The sequence below is a fragment of the Hipposideros armiger genome, unplaced genomic scaffold (genome assembly GCF_001890085.2).
Source record: "Hipposideros armiger isolate ML-2016 unplaced genomic scaffold, ASM189008v1 scaffold_51, whole genome shotgun sequence".
In the NCBI taxonomy this organism is placed as follows: domain Eukaryota; kingdom Metazoa; phylum Chordata; class Mammalia; order Chiroptera; family Hipposideridae; genus Hipposideros; species Hipposideros armiger.
In genome coordinates, this window is record NW_017731401.1 from 934,504 (window position 1) to 954,464 (window position 19,961).

Below are 19,961 nucleotides of genomic sequence, written 5' to 3' on the forward strand. Positions count from 1 at the left end.
GCTATGTTGTCTTCTAGGAATTTTATAGTGTTGCATTTTACACTTAGGTCTATGATCTCTTTTGAGTTAATTTTGTGAAGGGCCTAAGGTTTATGTCTAGATTCATTTTTTTGCATTTGGATGTCCTGGTGTTCCAGCACCATTTATCGAAGAGCGTATCTTTGTTCTATTGCCATTATGTGTCGTAATTTTTAGAAAAGATTTAATGTTCGGTCTTTGAAATACAGTAATAGGTGGAGTGACACAGCTGACATAAGACATAGGTGGCTCTTGTGATGCCTTTGGACAGAGAATTTCATTGTGTCACAGGAATTACTATGATAATTGGTAATTTTTTTTTCTTATTTTTCTATAATTTTCAGGGTTCATAATGTCTTCATAAAAACTAAAGTATCTTTCTTTGTATTGTATAACTTACCCTGGATGAAAAGTGCAATAATAGACGGTTACCTTTAAATGTTGCCTTCAGATCCCTCTTCTGCTTACCCGTGGAGTGGGAAGTCCCTACCCGGGCTCTCTGCTCTGCTGGAAACCTGCTTACCCCCTCAAATGGCCTCAGGACTGCGGGACCTCCTTCCTGCACAGTGATTGAACGTGTTCCTTTTATTGCTAAACTCCCATTTCCAGGGTGACGATACATTTACCTGGTAGATTCTGTCCTGCGCAAGAAGGCTAAAGCAGCTCCCTGGGCCTTCCCACTCCTGTCATAAAGGCCCCAGAGTATGTCCCCACCCTCATTGGCAGTCCAAACTATGACCCTGAAAGTAGAGATTACAAGCCAGGGATGAGAAGAAAAACGGGCCTTTGGCAGGTCAGGGAGATAGATTTTTTGGAATATGGGGTTTTCTGATACGCTGAAAATTAAAATGTGAGACAGCTACTTCCCCATCAACATATCGGGCCAGCTATGATTTTGTTCTTAATTTTGATTTTCTCGTGGGAATGAACAGGTCTCCCAGCGGGGAGGGCCTATGCACAGCAGGCATGCTTCCAGGGAATGGACCAGAGATTGACATATAGAACTCATGTGTTTCGCTAGGTCATTCTAGTGGTTCTTGACATCTTAGAAAAGGTAACACAAATAGAAAAGTCAGAATGAAAATAGTAATTGGAAGACTTTGTGGGACAATCTTATGAAAGAGATCCAGATTTTAAAAATGCCACTTATTCAAATAAAACCTTGTTACATTCTCCCAGGAGAGGAAAATGGACAAAAAGCCAACATCAGTTGTTCTAATAATCCAGATTGATGGTCAGTGAATTTCGAGGCCAGCCTCAATGAGGGTATTTTATGACAGGCCAACTCTTGGTTTTCATGGTAAGGCGGACACGGAGGAGCCAGTACTGAGATGCCTGCTGGCTGATGAAGCATTTGCTCTGTCACTTCTCAGAGTGAGGCCGAGCGTTGTTTTATCCCAGCTCCTTATGGGGTGGACTCAGGTCCAGCTGTCCATCTAGAAATTTTAGACAGCAGCAGACTTTGGGTCTGAGGTACTTTGATGAGTTTCTTAGATAATTATGAGTTGCTCAGATAATTATACCACCCACTCTTTACCCAGAGTGTCAATGAGCCTTGAAAATCCAGAACATTTTGGTACTGACACATTTAAAGGATAATGTGCTTTGGCTAACTACATTTTCTCCGTTTGAATATATTTTTTCTATTTAAGACGTTAAGATACTGGGTTTTGGGTTTGGTTTTTTTTTCCATTAGTTTCAGGTGTACAAAACAATGTAATAGACATTTCAAGCCTCACAAAGTGATAACTCCCCTCCCCCAATCTATTGCCCCTCTAATATCGTATATAGTTGTTACAATTCTCTATTGACTCTATTCCCTATGCTGTACTCCATATTCCATGACCATATATATATATATATATATATATATATATATATTANATATATATATATATATATATATATATATATATATATATATTAAATTATAGTTGACATTCAATATTATTCACCTTCAGCTTCAGGTATACAGTACAGTGGTCAGGCATCTACACCATCCATGAAGTGGTCTGGATACTGTTTTTTTTGAAGCAGTCTTGTTCTTTATCTTTTTCTTCAGATTATGATTTACCTTATCGATAAGGTACTTCCTGAAAGCTATTTTGTCAACAATCTCCGGGCATTGTCTGTGGATATGGCTGTCTTCAGAGACCTCTTGAGACTGAAGCTCCCTGAATTATCTCAGCACCTGGATACTCTTCAGAGAACTGCAAACAAGGAGAGTGGAGGTAGTGATGATTCAGTGCTATTATACCTTTGAAAACATTTTACTTCTCTGTACATATAAGCCTAAGCCTTGAATGGAAATACATGATTTTAGGTATTTCTGTTGGTGAGAATTTGATACAATGAAATAGATTTCTAGAGAACAAAATCAAAACTGAGAAAGGGCCACATATTGAATCTCTAACTGGTCATGGTTAGGAAGTCATTCAAGAACCTAATACTTCACCAGTACCAGATCAATAACTAAAATGACATATCGTCCTCTAGATGAAGAATGGTGTACATGTCTTGCTGTTTAGTTACACTGTTGGCACCAAACCTATAAGCATTCTTTAAAACTGGGCGACAGGTACAATTGAGCACAAACTGTGGTTTTTCCTGAACCATGGAGGTTATGGGAGAGTGGAATACGTATTTTCATAAAGTTGTAGGAGATAAAAGCAGTCTTTTGGATTGAAATGCTTAATGTCCCTTTTATTTACTCATACTAAGGATATATAGATTTACTTGAGATGAATGAGCCAGTTCTTGCTGGAGAAGGGCTCTTCCGGACCTCCAGGTAGAATCTGAACCCTGAAGGAAGGCACTGGGTTGAGGGCAACAGGAAAGACGGCTCTGCAAGCAGCTCTGAGAATCGCCATCCTCCAGCAGCAGAAAGTCCAGCTTTCTGGAGGACCTGAGTTAATGCTGTCGCTATACCCTCTGCTTGCACTTCCTGGCTGTTCAGGATGCCAGAAATAAGACTCAGAAATTTGCTGTGTTTCCTGTAAATGGTTGCCACTTATGGACCCACACATTTAAATCTGAGAAAATATTAAAGGATTTTGAGGACCTCATCGGTGACTAAATACATTGGAAATGTTAGTGACACCTGGTGTCTCTAACCATTTCCTGCTAAGTCACTTGAATCATCTTCTCATTTAGTTTGTGCCATATTATTACACACTTGTGGATTTTATAAAGCTTCCAGATAGACCAACCTTGCCTCTCCCACAGTCAGACACGCTTTATTGGCTCCATGTTTTTTTTCCCAAATGCCCTGGATTTGCCTACAAAGGGTGACCTCAGATTCTAGTCTCAGAACAAAGATAATCCCTTTGTTCATAGGTAAGAAGGATGCAAATGAGTGCAGGAGAACAGATCTCTTTTTGCTTATATTCTGGTAAATGAACATTCTAAATGTAATTTGGAGGGAGGATCAGTCTACATATCTAAATTTTTATATTCCATTAAAATACATACTTATGCCATCTTTGGAAATGGGAGAGAACTCTATGTTTTTTAGTGAATTCAGAAACTTCAAAGTGAGCTGGATCCCAGATCTTTAAAACTGTGTTTAGTTTACTTCAAAATATTATAAAATTTCATGTTGTTTAATCTCTAAATATTTTGGGCTTCTCTTGCTATCTTTTTATAATTAATTTCTAGTTTAATTCCATTGTAAGGTCTCAGAACTATGTATAATTTAAAAAGTTGACAAGTAATTCCTAATGAGCAATTTTATTTTTATTAGCAACATTTGAATAAAAATGGGCTTAATGAGATTTTGAAAATTGGCTTATTCTTTCAAGAGACTAAAATCCTTTCTTTTCATTCTGTTTTGGTGAGGAACATTCTCCTTAATTTTCAGCATCCCACAAATAGTAGAACTAAATTAAGTTTTAGGTGAAGATTTTTGAAATATCATAAAGAACTTGTAAAGTTCATTTATTGATATTTTTATTAAACACTCCTATGTTCTTTTAATAAAAGGAAGGAAAAAAGGAAAAAAAAGAACCAGAATTTAGCGATATAAACAAATCAGTCAAGAAATGGGTGACATTTGGGTGGACATGAAAAGACTGAGAGTATTTTTACAACTTGCAATTTGTCAATTCTGAAGAAATGCAGTGTTTGTTTTATTTCAGGCGGATATGAGCCCCCACTTACGAATGTCTTCACGATGCAGTGGTTTCTGACTCTCTTCGCTACGTGCCTCCCTAACCATACCGTTTTAAAGATTTGGGATTCCATCTTCTTTGAAGGTTCAGAAATCATCCTAAGGGTGTCGTTGGCTATCTGGGCAAAACTGGGAGAGTAAGTGATTTCCCCCTTCTGTTCTGTTCTGTGGTGTTGGGGCCCTGAGCAATTTGTGTGCTCTAACACATGAAGCATCACTATTTAAGTATGAGGAAAAGAGAAAAGTGTGAACTTTGTGCGATTGCTTTCGCCTTCTGAAATCTCAGCTGGCTCATTCTTAATCACTGGGGGCAGACAGAATCTATTTTAGAGGAGAGGGCAGGCTTTTTCAGGCCTCTAATTCTCATCCTCCTCCTTAGACCTGGCTGGTTTACTTTTTATCCACATCTCTCTGGACACTTGTTGGGAAGAGGGAGAGGGACTTCAATGAAAGGGGAACTAGAAGACCTGGAAAGGAGTAGGTGGAGTTTGTTGGTTAATATCACAATTTGGATTATGTTCGAATCTTTATTATTTTGTTCTGCCTTTCAGGTCTATGATAAAATTATATGAAGTAATATGTATAAGGTGTCTAGCACAACGCTTGGTACATAGTCAAAAGAGCCTGTGGAACTTCTTTTCTTTCATCAAGAATGAATTTTATGTGGAAATCTATTACCACCAAGTACATTACCAAATAGATTTTACTCACATTCTTTACTAGTAGCAAGGCTGAATAAACTCGGGTATTTTCACCTATCACGAATATACGAGTATTATGCGTGTTACATTAAAATTCTACCCTTTGGATAATGGAAGAAATATTAGGATAAAGTTGTCATAGTTAAGATATGGAGAAGTCCTTAATGGTTTCTTTCCTAGAGCTATAAATGACTTGAGTGCGTACCCGTAATAGACAACATGTCAGAAAACTAATAAATTACTGCTAGTGTTTTGTTTTAAAAACCTTTTAAGTAGCCTTTTTGTTTATGATAAGTTGTTTCCTGGGAGACTTGCAGCATTTTTTGTGTTTTGCAAGAGAGATCCATCAACTATCAATTTAGGGATTAAAAGAAAGTCATTATTGTATGTAAGTATTTTTAAAGATTACCGAGCTCCTGTGCCTTTGTTTTATTGAACATAGCTTTTCAGTTAGGCAAATAAATTCATCTGTGGGGGATTCTGTGTGCTATTTACTTATCTTTTTCATTTTCTCCCAATGTTGACCTCTTTTTGTAGTCATGTATTTCCAACCATCTCTAGATCTTGTCAGCTTTTTGAGCTTTGATAATTTCTCTGGGTGTGATAGTCCAGTTACAGAGTAACTAGCTTATAGGATTAAAATAGTAAAGCACTTTACTGTATGCTGGCTCAGTTATAGTCATCTTTGTGTTAGTTCTTAATTATGTGGCAGAAGGAAGAGGTGATTCTGGTTTTATTCCCATCTGTCCCTTTATCTGTAGGATAAGAATTTATTTGTATGGTCATCCTGGGGAAGCTGCATTGTTGAAATAATAAGAGCTATACTTAAAATCCAGTTTCCATTGAGTGCTTGTAAAGGGCAGGCATTTCTCTAAGCACTTTAGATGTATAATTAACACATTTACTAGTCACCATCATTCTATGAGGTAGGTCCTATTATCCCCGTTTTACAGGTGTGGGAACTGAGATACAGAGAAGTTAAGTAAATTGCCCAAAGTAACCCATTTAAGAAAGTATTGTAGAAGGGCCTGAATTTGAATCCAGATATCCTGGCTCTGAAATCTGTGCTTTTAATAATGTGAATCTACTGATAATAAATGACTACTATTTATGCAATTCAGGGATATATGAATCAGACTGGTAAAATTTTAAGTATTTCAGAGTCTTTGGTCATTATAATTTTACATGTTTTGAGTATGCAACTTGAATGAAAGGAAAGGCAACCAACATACACCATTAAGTGCCTATAGTGCTGTCATTATGTTAGGTAGTTTAAACATGACCTCATTCGATTCTCCCTATAAACCTGTGAAATAGGTAGGGTTATTCTCCATGTCTTTTCAAGTGAAATAGGTAGGGTTATTCTCCATGTCTTTTCAAGTGAGAAAACTACACCAGGAGGGTTAATAAACAAGTTCAGTGTCACACAGATAATGAGTGGCAGAGCTGGAACTTAACCTGGATCATTCTGACTCCAGTGCCTATGATCTTCCCCACAAACTTTCCATTGGAAAAATCATGAACAGCATGTAGGTAGTCTCCAGTTTATGTATATCTGAGTAACATATATGCCTTCTACATGGTTATCCATGGAGCCTTCTTTCGCCTTGCTTCTGCAACTTGGCATTTCTTCCTCTCACTCACACCAAGGGTGCTTTTAGAATATGTAAGTTGTAGACCATCAGCTCACCTTCCTTGGCGTCTCTTTTTTGTGTTCTTTCTCCTATGACCCTACTGCTTTGGCTCATTCTTTCGTTATCTCATGCCCAGCTTACCTTGGTGTATTTCCCTTGGTCTCCCTATCATACCCACACTTGCCATGCCACCACCAGTCCTACCTTGCCCAGGGCAAATATGTTCCCACACTCCCAATTAAGAGCCTTTCAGTGACTCTTGCCCTAAAGGGGCTCAGCTGGCAGGTGAGGCTTTTGCAGTCTACTCTCTGCAGCTTTCTACCCTGCTGCTCTCACTGGCTCCCTCTGGCCGTGCTGTCACCCCCACTCTGGTCATGTGAAGCTACGTGCAGATCCCTGGGTAGGTCCTGCTGTCCCCTGCAGCCACGTCTTTGGAATGCTTTTTCCTCCTTGTCAACCTGGAGAATATTTTTCAAAACTCATCTGAAGCATTATTTCTCTTCCTCACCCCCCCACCCCCAGGGTAATCTTAACCACTTTTTTGTTTATGCCCACATGCTACTCTGTATGTTGATAATAACACTTCAACAGTTTATTTCGTTTATTTATTTACATGATTGTGGTAATTGGATTTCAACAACACTCCAGAGCCTGAAGTTTTTCCATCATCATATTTTTTGGGGGATGGCTCTATTGAAATCCCCCAACATTAGTATATGTTAAAGTATATCTCTTGTTGGTGGACAAATGGAGTCATCCTACTACACAAAGGACGTCATAGTAGACAAAACAAATACACAGTGCTCTTTACTTTGAAATACTCCCTTTTTCCCCTCTACAAGGATTAAAGTCTAGCCTACCTCACAGGTTGCCAGGTGACAGAATCTTTATTTACATGTAGAACTCAATGCAAGATGCAGGGTGTAATCTCCAACTAGCAGCAGTGCCCTGAAAAGAACTGAAAAAAATTCTGTCTGTGAAAACATCCTGTGGACTGATGAAATATGTAGATAAAGTTCTTGTATTTCTCATCTTTTACTTCGACTGTGGTTTGGTTTCAGTCTGTCAATGATACCACAGTTTGTAGATTAAGAGCAACAAATTCCCTACTGGGGATAATTGTTCTTCATATCCAATTTCATGGTTATGATTTCTGATCAGTGGTGGGTATTCTAATGTGTAAAATGTGTCACGTAGAAGCAATAAAGGTGCCACCAGTGGGGCTATGAGGTTGGGGAGCAGTGTAGGAAAGATGGGAACTCATCCTGTAATAAATATCTCTAAGGTGCCTTTGTTGTTATTATTATTTTTTTAATCTTTTCTCCACATACAGTAAGCTGTACTGTGAGTGTGTCCTAGGAGTTTGATTTTTGCTGATTGCTAACTTGATTGATTTGATGGCAAGAAGCAACAGATCTGGTTGTACCTGCAACACATAACCGATGCACAGTGAGTGTCCAAACTCACCCCTGGTTTTGTCTTGTTTTCATCTAGGCATATAGAATGTTGTGAAACAGCAGATGAGTTCTACAGCACCATGGGGCGCCTTACCCAGGAGATGCTGCAGAACGATCTTCTGGAAAGTCATGAACTCATGCAGGTGAGTGGGCAGCAGAGCCCTCCTTGGCTCAGGGCTTCCCGGGTACCATGGGAACAAGCCTTGTCAGAGCAGCGGTCTTGGGGAATGTATTTGGCCAGCCCTCAGATTTAGTTTTTCAATTGACCAAGAGTCTATATGTAATTTGGTAAGAATCTTAACTGTGTCACAAGAGGAAGGAAGAAATGAATAACTGATATTTGTTGTGGCTTTCATTCAAATTGTGTTGCTTAAAAATCATGAGGTGCAATACAAAAGTAAATTAAAAAAACAAAACAAAACAAAAAAACTGAAAAGCCCCCCAAGTCACCAGATGCTTATTCTGAATCTGATTCTTAGCTTTCTTAAGGGGAGACTTGTGGGGTGAAAGAATTATTTTTGGGGAGGAATTATTGAGGATAAAAAGGTGATTATTCTAATCAGCATTTTTATTTGTTTTGCCCACATTTTCAACTCATGTTATATATGAATTATAAATTTCAATATGAAAGACTTGGAGGCTTTTGTTATTTTCTGGCATGTTACTCTATCTCAGTATTATATTCACCAAGTCGCTGAAACCTACAGTGAGTACAGAAAAAAGCAGATTCGTCAACACGCTCTCTTCCATTAGGTTCTATAATGTAATTGTCTTCATTCTCATCTGATGCTTCTGACTTCTCTTCCTGCCCACTCACCAGCTGTGGGTCTTTCCAGGGTTGTCCTTGGGCCTTCGTTCATTCCTTCTCTGTCATTTCTCTCTTCTTTTTCTTGATTTCAACATTTATCTTTATGTTGGGTTCCATGCCTGAGGTCGTTTTTGGGTGCTGGGGCCCAGTCAGCAGGTTAGAAAATACACACTCAGGTGCTGATTTAGGGCTTAAGAAGTGTGGAGCTTCCATTCCTCTGCTCATCTCCCCACACCTGCAGCTCCTTTCTCAGCATCCCTTACATTTAGCAGACGGCTACCCAATTTATTGAGAATGTTGACCACTTGATGCAACCTCCCTGAACATTCATATTTTTTATTTCAGCTTTTCTTTGCATCCTCATCTCATCTTTCTTCCTTCCTGTGTACCTCAGAGGAGGAATTGTTCTATCTGACCCTGACATCTGTGCTCGATTTCACCTCCTCTCACATTTCCGTTGCGTCATCTCTCATTCTCTCTCTCTCAGAGGGAAGTGCCTTTCATTGAGCTGCTCTGTGTGCCAGGTCCCTGCTTGGCGTTTTCCATATGTGTAGTCCTTTCTACCCTACAGAACTGCCCGATTCACATGCCTAAAGCAGGACTCTGACATATCATCTCTTTTCCCTCACTCTTGAAACTCCAATGGCTTCTCACTGCCTATACAGCACAGCATGGATTTCTCAGCTTATCCAATGCTCTTGAATATCAGCATTAACCTGTTAACTTATCTTTGCAGCCATAGTTCCTATTCTCCCCTTCTGTATCCTTGACCTATTCTAGTCAAGTCGAACTATCTTCCATGTTCCCAGAGATGCCTGGGGAGATGCCTCCTCTATACCTTTGCTCTTTCTGCTCAGTCTTTCTCTTCTACCTTCACATGTTTAAGACCTGCCTTCTTGTGGGAGTTCCAGTTCAGCTGCCATTTCCTTTATGGAACATTCTCTGATAGTCTCAACTAAAATAATCTCCCATTTCTTTGAATCACCACAACATTTTCTTTGTACCTCTCTTGTGAGCATTCATCTCTACCTTGTCTTGAGACTCTCTTTATTTCCTCAGTGCTATTTTAAGTTCCCTGAGGACAGGGACTATGATTTGCTTATAAGATGTAGCACTTGGCCTGTTACTAGAGGTGTTCAGTACGTGTATCAATTCATTGAGCAAACATCTGTTGAGTCTATGATTGGTTTTCTGCCTTTGATTGCCGAATTAAACAACATTCACGGATGATGACCCTCTTTCCAGTTCCCCTCTGCTCTAATACAATCAGTGTTTTGCTGCTAGAGTAACAGTCTACACTTACTGTTGGTCATTTCACTGTTCTTCATGAAACCTTCAGTGCTTCCTTGTATTAACTAGAGTAAAGAAAATGCTTCAGTCTAGTTTCCTAGGCCCTATATTAATTATATAGGGCCTATAAATATTTATTGAACATCTCTATATGTCAGAAGCCTTCTTTGAGGGAAGTAATGTCTGATTTTACCTTTGAAGATAGATAGTAGTTGGTCAGGCTCTGTTGTGTGTGTGTGTGTGTGTGTGTGTGTGCGCACGCGCGCGCGCACACGCGCGCGCAGGTGTTTGTGTGTTTACGTGTGTGCACATAGACACAGGTACACACACATGCCAGGGTGTGTGTTTGTGTGTTGGAGGCAGTGGTACAGAGCAGAGAGGCAATTCCTAGTTGAGGGGACAGCGTGAGCAATGCCATGGCAGTAGAAAACTTTATGGTGTATGAAGGAAACTACAAGGAATTTGGTATTTGGGGATGGGTTATGGAAGACCACAGCCTATGGCAAGGAGCTTGGACGTGATCTTTTAGGTCACTTGTCATGAAGTACGCTTGCTGGAGTTATAGGGCTCCTATGGAGGCTTTGGAAAGGGGAAAAAAGAAGCACTGTAGAGCTGTGGAGCTGAAAGCTTTTAAGGAGAGGAGGTAAATGGTCTGGGTTGTTTCTTATATCGACTCCATGAGCAGTTGTGTGACAGGTGGCCTTGAAGGGTCAAGTCTGAAAGCGGGAGTCCTGTGAGGAGGCAGAGAAAGGTAGAAACAAGAATGGAACAGAAACAATACTAAGAAGGTGAAATTGACAGGACTTGGTCACGGAAAATGGATTGGTGTGAGGGAGAAAGAAATGGAGGAGACAGGGCAACCTACATGTTTCTGGCTTAGGAAGAAGAGGGTGAGTTTATGGGGAAGGTAAGTTTGTTTTCAGACAGGTTGCGTTGGAGGTTTGCTTCGGCCACGCCACCCCGTTCCTTACCTGTCCAAAGGTATTTCTCACTACGTCACAACCAGAACCTACTGCATTGGTCATAGCCCTGTTCCCGCCCAGTCTTATTAATCTATGCGCATTCCTGTGAGAGGGCTTGGGGTTCCCTCTGACACTCTGTGAAAATCCTACCCACCCATCTGGCTCCTACTCAATCTCTTTCCCCCAATCCCCACACAGCCTCTGTTATCTCAGCCCTCATTAATGACATCTCCTCCTGTACTTAAGATTTTCAGCAATTGACTTAATGCTGATTACAGATTATTTTATATTGTTTGGTATTTTTCATATATGTTAATCGTTAATCTTAGTTCTCTACTGAAGTAGCAACTTCCTTAATGAGAGGAGCCTCTTATTATTCTGTATCTCCATAACACCCAAGGTAATGCTAAGAATACATTTGGTTGCTCAGTGAATGCACAGCATCATGGAACATTAGAACTCGAGGCAGTGGTTTTCAAACTTGACTGTGTATAAGAAACATCTCAGGAGTGCATTCAAATGCAGGTATTTGGTCCATGGGTGGCTCTGAGGCAGACGGCTTTTAAACAACACTTAGAGAAGCTCGAGTTTAAAAAAAGCTTAAAGATCAACTAACCTAATGCTGTCACTTTACAGAGAGGAAACTAAGACTTCAAGAGTGAACATCTTGCTAGTTTCTTAGGTGGTCTGGTGGCAGACCCAGGACTGGAACCCAAGTCCCCGACTCCTGGCCGAGTGATTTTTTTTCCCCACCACCCAACACACTGCTTTCACCTTATTCAAAACATGTCTTTCTAAAAGCTGAGATCCTCTCTAGAAGAATAAGGCAACATTTTATTCCACTTCAAGTTCAAACATTGCCAGAATGAATGAGAGATATGTTGATATATACCTGCCATCTTTATCCTCTAGGAATTTCCAACCTTAGGTTATCAGGAGAAAAGAGAACCGCCTCATTACTCTGCTTTAAGGGAATCCTAGAGGGGAAAATGTAGGCTATGGCTTGATTGATTAGATTCCGTCTTAATAGCGTCTCTCCTGCCAAAGAAAACATCTGGGTGAAGATAAACTGAGCCTAATTTTATACAACTTAGGTTTTCATGTTTCTCGTAAAAGCATGTCAAAAATGAAAAAAGAAATGTAATTCCTTTTCAGCAGTATCCAAATATAAATGTTTATGTAAGTGGGTGTTGGTAGTGCGGATAGTAAATATATGTGTTGGTTTTCCCTTGGCATCATAGAGTATTAGGGAGAGAAATGCTGAATGCCATCTCAAGCCACTCTCTTTTCTGTATTCACTCTTTTAAAAAAAATTAATGAAATGGCTGTGATTCAATTAATGGTGGACCTTAAATCTGTCAGCAAACCTGAGATGGCTACATATGAAAAATGTGGACTGCATGTAAAGTTTTTTATTTTTGAGCTAAAGAGATGAAAGGATTCTCCCTGTTTGGTCTTCTTACAATTCTAAGCACCAGACACAAAATAATCTCTTTTTCTCCCCCTGTAAATCCCATCAATTATTATTATTATTATTATTATTATTATTATTATTAACATGGCTATTTAAAAAAAATGCTAGTGTTAGAAAATGAGATGGGGGAATGCCAATGAAATAGTGTACGTAGATTTCAGGCAGACTTTTGACAGAGTCTCTCATGAATTCTTTGACAGCAATGTAAAGCAAAGTTAGTTAGATGTGACTATTAGAAGGGTTGGTAGGTGCTTAGAAAAACTGAAAAAAAGCACCCAAAGTGCTTGTCAGTAATTGACCGTGTTCGGGGGGAGCTCTTTTGCCACAAAGCAGGATCTGCCCCTGGACTGTTCACTATTTTCCATCCGTGATGGGGTAGAAATTATAAGGATGTGGATGCTTGTTCAATAGAAGGATAATGTTTGATTAATTAGTGCTGTCAAAAATCGAAACCGCCTGCCCTGCAAAATAGTGCGTGCTGGAAGTGTTTAAGTAGTGCCTTTGTGACCATCTGTTGGAGATGCATTAGAGGGAACTCCTGCTTGGGAGGGAGGTTGAACTAAATGTTTAAATTCTTTCCTAACCCTAAGATTCTATTAGTGTACCATATTTTGGCTCTAAGATGATGAGTAAAATTTGTTTCTTGGAGCCGGTTGCAAATCCCTGACTTACAAAGTTGGAAACAAGCTTCTCAGGTACCCCGCGTGCTGTGGTGACATGCCAGGGACACTTATGTTCATGGGGTAAACATACCTTCAGATACGTGAGACCTTCAAATAGGTGCGTGAATATATGCAAAGAGGTACTGTAAACATTTGTTTCAGCCACAGTGGTTTCTTTGAAGGACTAAATAGTAAACAACAGAGAAAGGAAGAGCAGAAACAGGAAATGAAAGCTCAATGGAGACAATTTTCTTTTTGACCAGAAGCCTTCAGCTGGGCAGACCTTGAAGGAGCTCGCTAAGCCCCCAGGCCATCTACGCTGAGGCAGGATGGGACCAAGTAAGAGCAAGATATGCTTCCCATTCTCTTCTTGTAAACTTACTTCATGAGGGTGGACAAAGGAATTTTCTGATAACTTTCTATAAAACTGGCAAAAATAAAACACAAGTGAATCTTCAGCTAGTTACCCATTAATTGTCTTCCATGAGACATCTTACTTCATTTGGAAGGAATTTTGAAATTCCTAGCATTGATAGTTTCATCTTTTAAGCTTGAATCCAAATGGCATGAGTTTCTTAAGTGTCTGAACCAAGTTTCTAAATTGTTAAGTAAAGAAGGTCCCGTGAGTGAGGGGCAGGCTGACTCTTGGCCCAGTGGGACCACATTTGGTGAGAGGCTGAACTGCTCCACCAGGGCCCAAGCGGAGGTTTCGTGCTCTGGACCTAAAGCTGGGGTGCGGAGGAGAGGATTTCACATCTCTCCATTTCCCTCAAAAGGGTCTGTAGAGATAAGACAGATCAGAAGAGCAAGGAGGAAAGAATTCTGGGCTGGCAATGAGGCAGCTTCTCGCATAATGAGCTGTTGGCAACCTTTGTGGGATCAAAGAATGTGAGAGTTCAGTCTAACTGTGTTATTAATGAAATTATATGAAGTATTTCAGGCATACAGAATGTATTAAAAATAATATATAATGAAACGTACTCATCACACCCAACTTAAGAAATAAAACATTAACAACACAATCATATGCTTCTCTCTGATCTCACTACCTCCCCGCCCCTCACCTCCCTTCCTCTCACCTCCTCCTCTTCTGTCTGAGGTAATGACAATCCTGAGTTTCTTGCTGTTCACTTTTCAGGCGAGGAAAAGGAGGCCCAGAGAGGTAGGGAACCAGCCGATCTCACACACTGGACTAGTGGAAACTACAGAATGCCTTCTGCTTCTTTCCACGGGGGAACAGTTCCCTGTTAGTAAATTTGTACTGCTTCTCAGCCTTCTGGGTATAATCAAGTATGTAGCATATGAGATAAAACAGTTTAGAGATGACTTTTGTGGTCTCTATGAGGTATGTAGCTTTGCATAATAAGCAATGGTGAATCAAAGGGAAGGCATTTTAGCCAATACTTACTTGTTTGGAATCCTGGGACGGTACAGTAAGATATAAGTGGATATGACGAAGTTCGGGGACAGTCAGATGTACAGGCTGATTAGAATAAAAATGACAGTGGGCTGTCACAGTGCTGGCTCTGCGCTATGAAGTGAAATAGCAACACAATTAAGCGCCTTTCAGAGCCAGCCCTCTTTTTCCTACCCAGGCAGATATTAGATATCTCCTCTAAGCCTTCAGAAAAAGTTCTGCGGAAATGAAAAATACCACTTTAAAATATTTTCCTAGAAAATATCCGGATAGTTGAACAGCGTCCTGGGAGAAATGAAAGTTAGTGTGATTAACATCCATTTTCTGGTGAATAAGAACCTTAAGGATTGAAGAAATAATACAGTTATTTTAAATAATATAATTATTTAAAATAATATATTAAAATAATTAAATTTTTGGAGCAATTAGATTTTAATGAAATCAAGAAAGCAAATAAGATTACTATCCTCCTGCTAATAGAATGATATATAATTTTGAAATTCTGGAGGAAGCACAGGCACTTTTCTCATTTTTATTTATAGATTTTTAACAGCCTATGCTTTACACCATCACTTTTTTTTCCCCCCATTTAAAAATAACAACTAACAATTTTCACCTAGAATGCATTCAGAGATATTTGAAAAGGTGGCGTCTATGGAGAAAGTGTGCAGTTGGTCGCAAAGTCATCCGCTAGACTTAATTTTATCCAACAGGCTGACATTAAATGTCTATAAAAATCATCAAACACAGCTTTGAAAAACAAGCACTATGTATGAAGAACATTGATGGGTTCTTAATTAAAGATGTAAGGACGCTGTGGATTTCTGAATTAACCCATCCCGGAAACAAGCAGAAAGAAGTCAGACTGCCCTACCTGTTTGCCCGTGTTCACCAGCTGGAATACCCAGGTGCATCTGGGTTGATTTGAGAATTCACTGTTGGGTTTATCAGTATTTGTTTGTCTTTCTCTAAAATGGATATTGAAATAGGATCTTTCCACTTCCTGTGTAAGAAACGGTATTTACCTTTTCACACTCAAATCATAATGTCTTTTCAGGATTGATAAGAGTTACTTGAGGCCCCCATTTCAGGCTTGGTGTTGTTTTGCTTTTGTTTTTCAGACTGTTTATTCTATGGCTCCATTCCCTTTCCCACAATTGGCAGAGCTGAGGGAAAAATACACGTACAACATTACGCCATTCCCAGCGACAGTTAAACCCACCTCAGTTTCTGGGTAAGGTCTTTTTTTTCTTTTATTTTGTGGTTTTCATTATAGAAGACTTAATACCTTAATTTATTATTGTAACTTAATAGTTGTTAAGCCCTAGGAATATATTCAAGGTCGTTTGGTACTTAAAATATGAATGTGTTTTTCCCAAAGATTTTGATTTAAATTCAAGAGAGAGATTTTTAAAAAGTACTTCCCAAGGAATATTGAAACATAAACTGAAGGGATATTTAGCAACTCCACAACTTATTTAAAAATATTTAAAAATCTCAGTAATTAAAATAGTGTAAAAATGGTGCATGAAGAGACAGACAAGCTAATTTAAAATACTGTGAAGACCAGAAACGGACAAATGTATATACAGGAACTTAGTATATGAAACCTTGGCATATCAAATCAATAGTGAAAAGATATACTCTTTAGTTAATGGTGCTGGGCCTAATCTGGAAAGAAAGAAAATTAGAGTCATGCTTCATAGAATATATCAGCATAAATTCCGTATAGGTGAAAGAGTTAAATGGAAAAAAATGAAATAATAAAATTAGCAAAAGAAAATATGGAAGAATGATTTTAGTTTTTTGGAATTGGGAAGACCTTAGTAACTGACTTAAAATAAAAAAATAAATAAAGGAAAATAATTAAGTGCTTTAAAAATAATTTTCTGCACAACTGAAAACAAAACAGAACAAACAGATCCTCCATAAGGAGACAAAGAAATATTTGTGGAAAAATATTTGTTACTGATAACCTTTCATATATAAAGTTCCTAGAAATTAATAAAAAATGACCACCCACCTGAAAAATGATGAAAGGATGGGAATAGGTAGTTTACATAAAAGGCAGCATCAGTTGTACTAAGAGAAATTTAGCTTGGATTGAGATTCTTTTTTTTAACCTATCAGATTGACAAAAATTCAAAAGGTTTATATGTATTCTCTTGATAAGGCTATAGAGCAACAGCCACTTACACATTGCTGGTGAGAGATTAATTACTACACGCTCTGTGGTAGGCAACTTGGCAGTATTTGCCAAAATTACTAATGCATATATATCCTTCAACCCAGCAATTCTACCTTTATGAATTATCCCACAAATATATTTGTACACATGCAAAACACAGTATATATAAGGTTACTTATTGCAGCATTGTTGTAATATTGCAAACCACTCAAGTGTACATAATTAGCACCTGGCTCCATAACACGAGTTACATACATACAGTATAGCGCAGCTGTATAAAAAGGATGAGGAAGCTCTTTGTATGAATATGGAGAGATTTTTTAGGTGAATAAAAGCAAGGTGCAGACGAGTATATATATACATATTAATATATATGTAGTATGTTAATATTTATGTAAAAACAGGAGAAAAATAAGACTATATAGTCATATTTGCTTATCCAGGAATAAAGAAACTGAAGAATACATAAAAAGCTAACAGTGGTCACCTGTGGGCATTAGGTGGGATAAGAACTGGGCAGAAGTTGGACAGGGATGGGAGAGAGACTTTTTATATATAAATTATATACATATTCTATTTAAACCATGTAACTGTATTACTTACTTTCTAAAAATACCACTATTTTCTTAGGATATTTCATTTTCTTTTTTTATGTTTTCCAAGACGACATGGTAAGGTCAGAGACAGTGATGAAGAGAATGACCCAGACGATGAAGATGCTATTGCTAATGCAGTGGGGTGTCTCGGACCTTTCAGTGGGCTCCTGGCACCTGAACTGCAGAAGTACCAAAAGCAAATTAAAGGTAAAAACGTGGTTCTCTATTTAGATTATAACAGTGTATTGTTTACTATACAGGGACATTATTGTGTCCTATAAATGCTTATTGTGTCCTGATCTGGTTACCACTATTAAAGGTCTTTATTAAAAGTATCTTCTCTGTTACTTTATCATTAATAGGATCTCTCTGTGTTGCATGCATTATATATATTTCTTTTTTTTTATAGTGACTTTTGCCCCCCACTCATCTGATTCAACTTTGTATGCTCAGTTCCTTAGCACAGAGCCTGGAATATAATAGATGATTACTACGTTCTTTTTTTAGTTTAATTGAATTCATTCTAGATGGCTTTTCTTCCGCTATAGGAATACCCTCTGAGTCTAAAACCTTATGGTAGTCTCTACTTGGATTTGAGTGACAAGAAACTCATTGTCTCCACTTTAGATCCCTCCATTTAGCACATGGTTTGTAGTTGCAAAGAGATAACCTCCACCTACCAGTTCTGTTAGTAGTTCTCTTTGGAACAAAGCAGAACAAGTCTATTCCCTCTTCTATTGGATGTCTCTTTAGATGTTTGAGGACAGCCATCATGTTCTCCAAAGCTTTCTCCAGGACCCAAGTTCAGAATTTCTTTAAGCATTTCCCATGAGATATGACGTTCAGAACTTTTAATATCCTACAAATTCACTTCTAAATGCCCTGTAGTTTGGCAGTGCCCCTCTTAAAATGTGGTGCTCTGAATTGAGTGCCATCCTGCACTCAATTTTTTTTCTTGTACAGAATAGACTTCCTGTGGTCTAGACGTTATCAATAACAAATTCTCCTGTGCAGCTCGTGGTTCTCTCACTATGTTCTTTCCCATCTTGAGTGGCAGCTCTTCCTTTAAGATATTCATTCCACTTCTATTTTGAAGACCACTCTCCTGCTAAAAGGGGACAGAAACAATAGATGTCAGGTAACTTTGCATTCTCTTAGTCATCTGCTAACTTTATACCATCTTCTCAAAATTGTGGGGCTATCTTTTCATTTTTCGTTTTTGCTTAGAAATCATCATCATCATCATCATCATCATCATCATCTTTTTTTTTGTCATTTTTGGTAGTAGTTGTTTTCAGTATTTTCCCCAAGCTTTAGCTTATTTTGAATTTTAACCTGCTTAATGGTTTGGATCCACACTTTTTTGTAGGTATGTCCTTGGTATGTACTCTCATTCTTTTTAATTTTTTATTATTCATAATTTTTTTATTATTTTTTTATTGTGAAATACACATGTTTTAGAATTAGCTTCAGCTGTAGAACACAGTGCAATAGTTCTACTTTTTACCCCTCAGAGTGACAACTTCCCTCCCCCAATCTGCCGCCTCACTTCCCTCCGCCATACCATACATATCTATTACAATTCCCTTGACTCCACTCCCACGCTATACTACACTTCCCATGACTATATATATATATATATATATATATATATATATATATATATATATATATATTCACTTATAGTTGACATCAATATTATATCAGCTTCAGGTGTACAGTGCAGAGATCAAGCCTCTATCCCATCCATAATGCGGTCTCCCTGGGAAGACATCTGACCATCTGACACCCTACAAAATATTTACAAAATTATTAATTATATTCCTCAAACTGTCTTTCATATCCCTGTGGCAATATTGTAGTTACGTATTTATGCTGTCTAATCCCTTCCTCTTCTCCCTCATCCCCACCCTCTCCCAACTAGCAACCATCAGTTGTTCCTCTATATCTCTTGAGACCATTTCTGTTTACTTTGCTCATTCATTCAGTTTTTTAGATTCCACATATTAGTGAAATCATATGGTATTTGTCTTTCTCCGACTGACTTATTTCACTTAATATAATAGTCTCTGGGCCCATCCATATCATTGCAAATGGTACGATTTCATTTTTCTTTATAGCGGAATAATACTCCATTGTATAAATGTACCACATCTCTTAATTCAGTCATCTACCAATGGGCATTTCAGTTGTTGCCAAGTCTTGGCTGTTGTGAATAGCACTGCAATAAACATAGGGGTTTATTTTTTTGAATTAGTGTCTTGGGTTTCTCTGGATAGATACCCAAGAGTGGAATTGCTAGTTCATACAGTAGTTCCATTTCTAGTTTTTTGAGATACCTCTATACTGATTTCCATAGTGGCTGCACCAATCTGCAGTTCCACCAACAGTGCACCAGGGTTCCCTTTTCTCCACAGCCTCACCAGCACATGTTGTTTGTTGATTTATTGATGATAGCCATTCTGACCGGAGTGAAGTGGTATCTCATTGTAGTTTTTATTTGCATTTCTCTAATGATTAGTGAGGTTGAACATCTTTTCATATGCCTGTTGGCCATCTGTATGTCCTCTTTAGAGAAATGCCTCT

At 38.5% G+C, this 19,961-nt stretch overlaps 1 protein-coding gene across 5 annotated transcripts in view; it reads left to right on the forward strand.

Annotated features, from left to right (window-relative positions):
• TBC1D30 (TBC1 domain family member 30) overlaps positions 1–19,961 on the forward strand; it is an 88,862-nt gene that overhangs the window by 58,635 nt on the left and 10,266 nt on the right. For all 5 annotated transcript variants that reach the window (XM_019640548.1, XM_019640545.1, XM_019640544.1 and 2 more), the window contains 5 exons: positions 2,081–2,249; positions 4,155–4,323; positions 8,016–8,121; positions 15,713–15,825; positions 17,443–17,582. In XM_019640548.1, the coding sequence (XP_019496093.1) occupies positions 2,081–2,249; positions 4,155–4,323; positions 8,016–8,121; positions 15,713–15,825; positions 17,443–17,582 (697 nt within the window). The remainder of the gene's footprint in view (positions 1–2,080; positions 2,250–4,154; positions 4,324–8,015; positions 8,122–15,712; positions 15,826–17,442; positions 17,583–19,961) is intronic.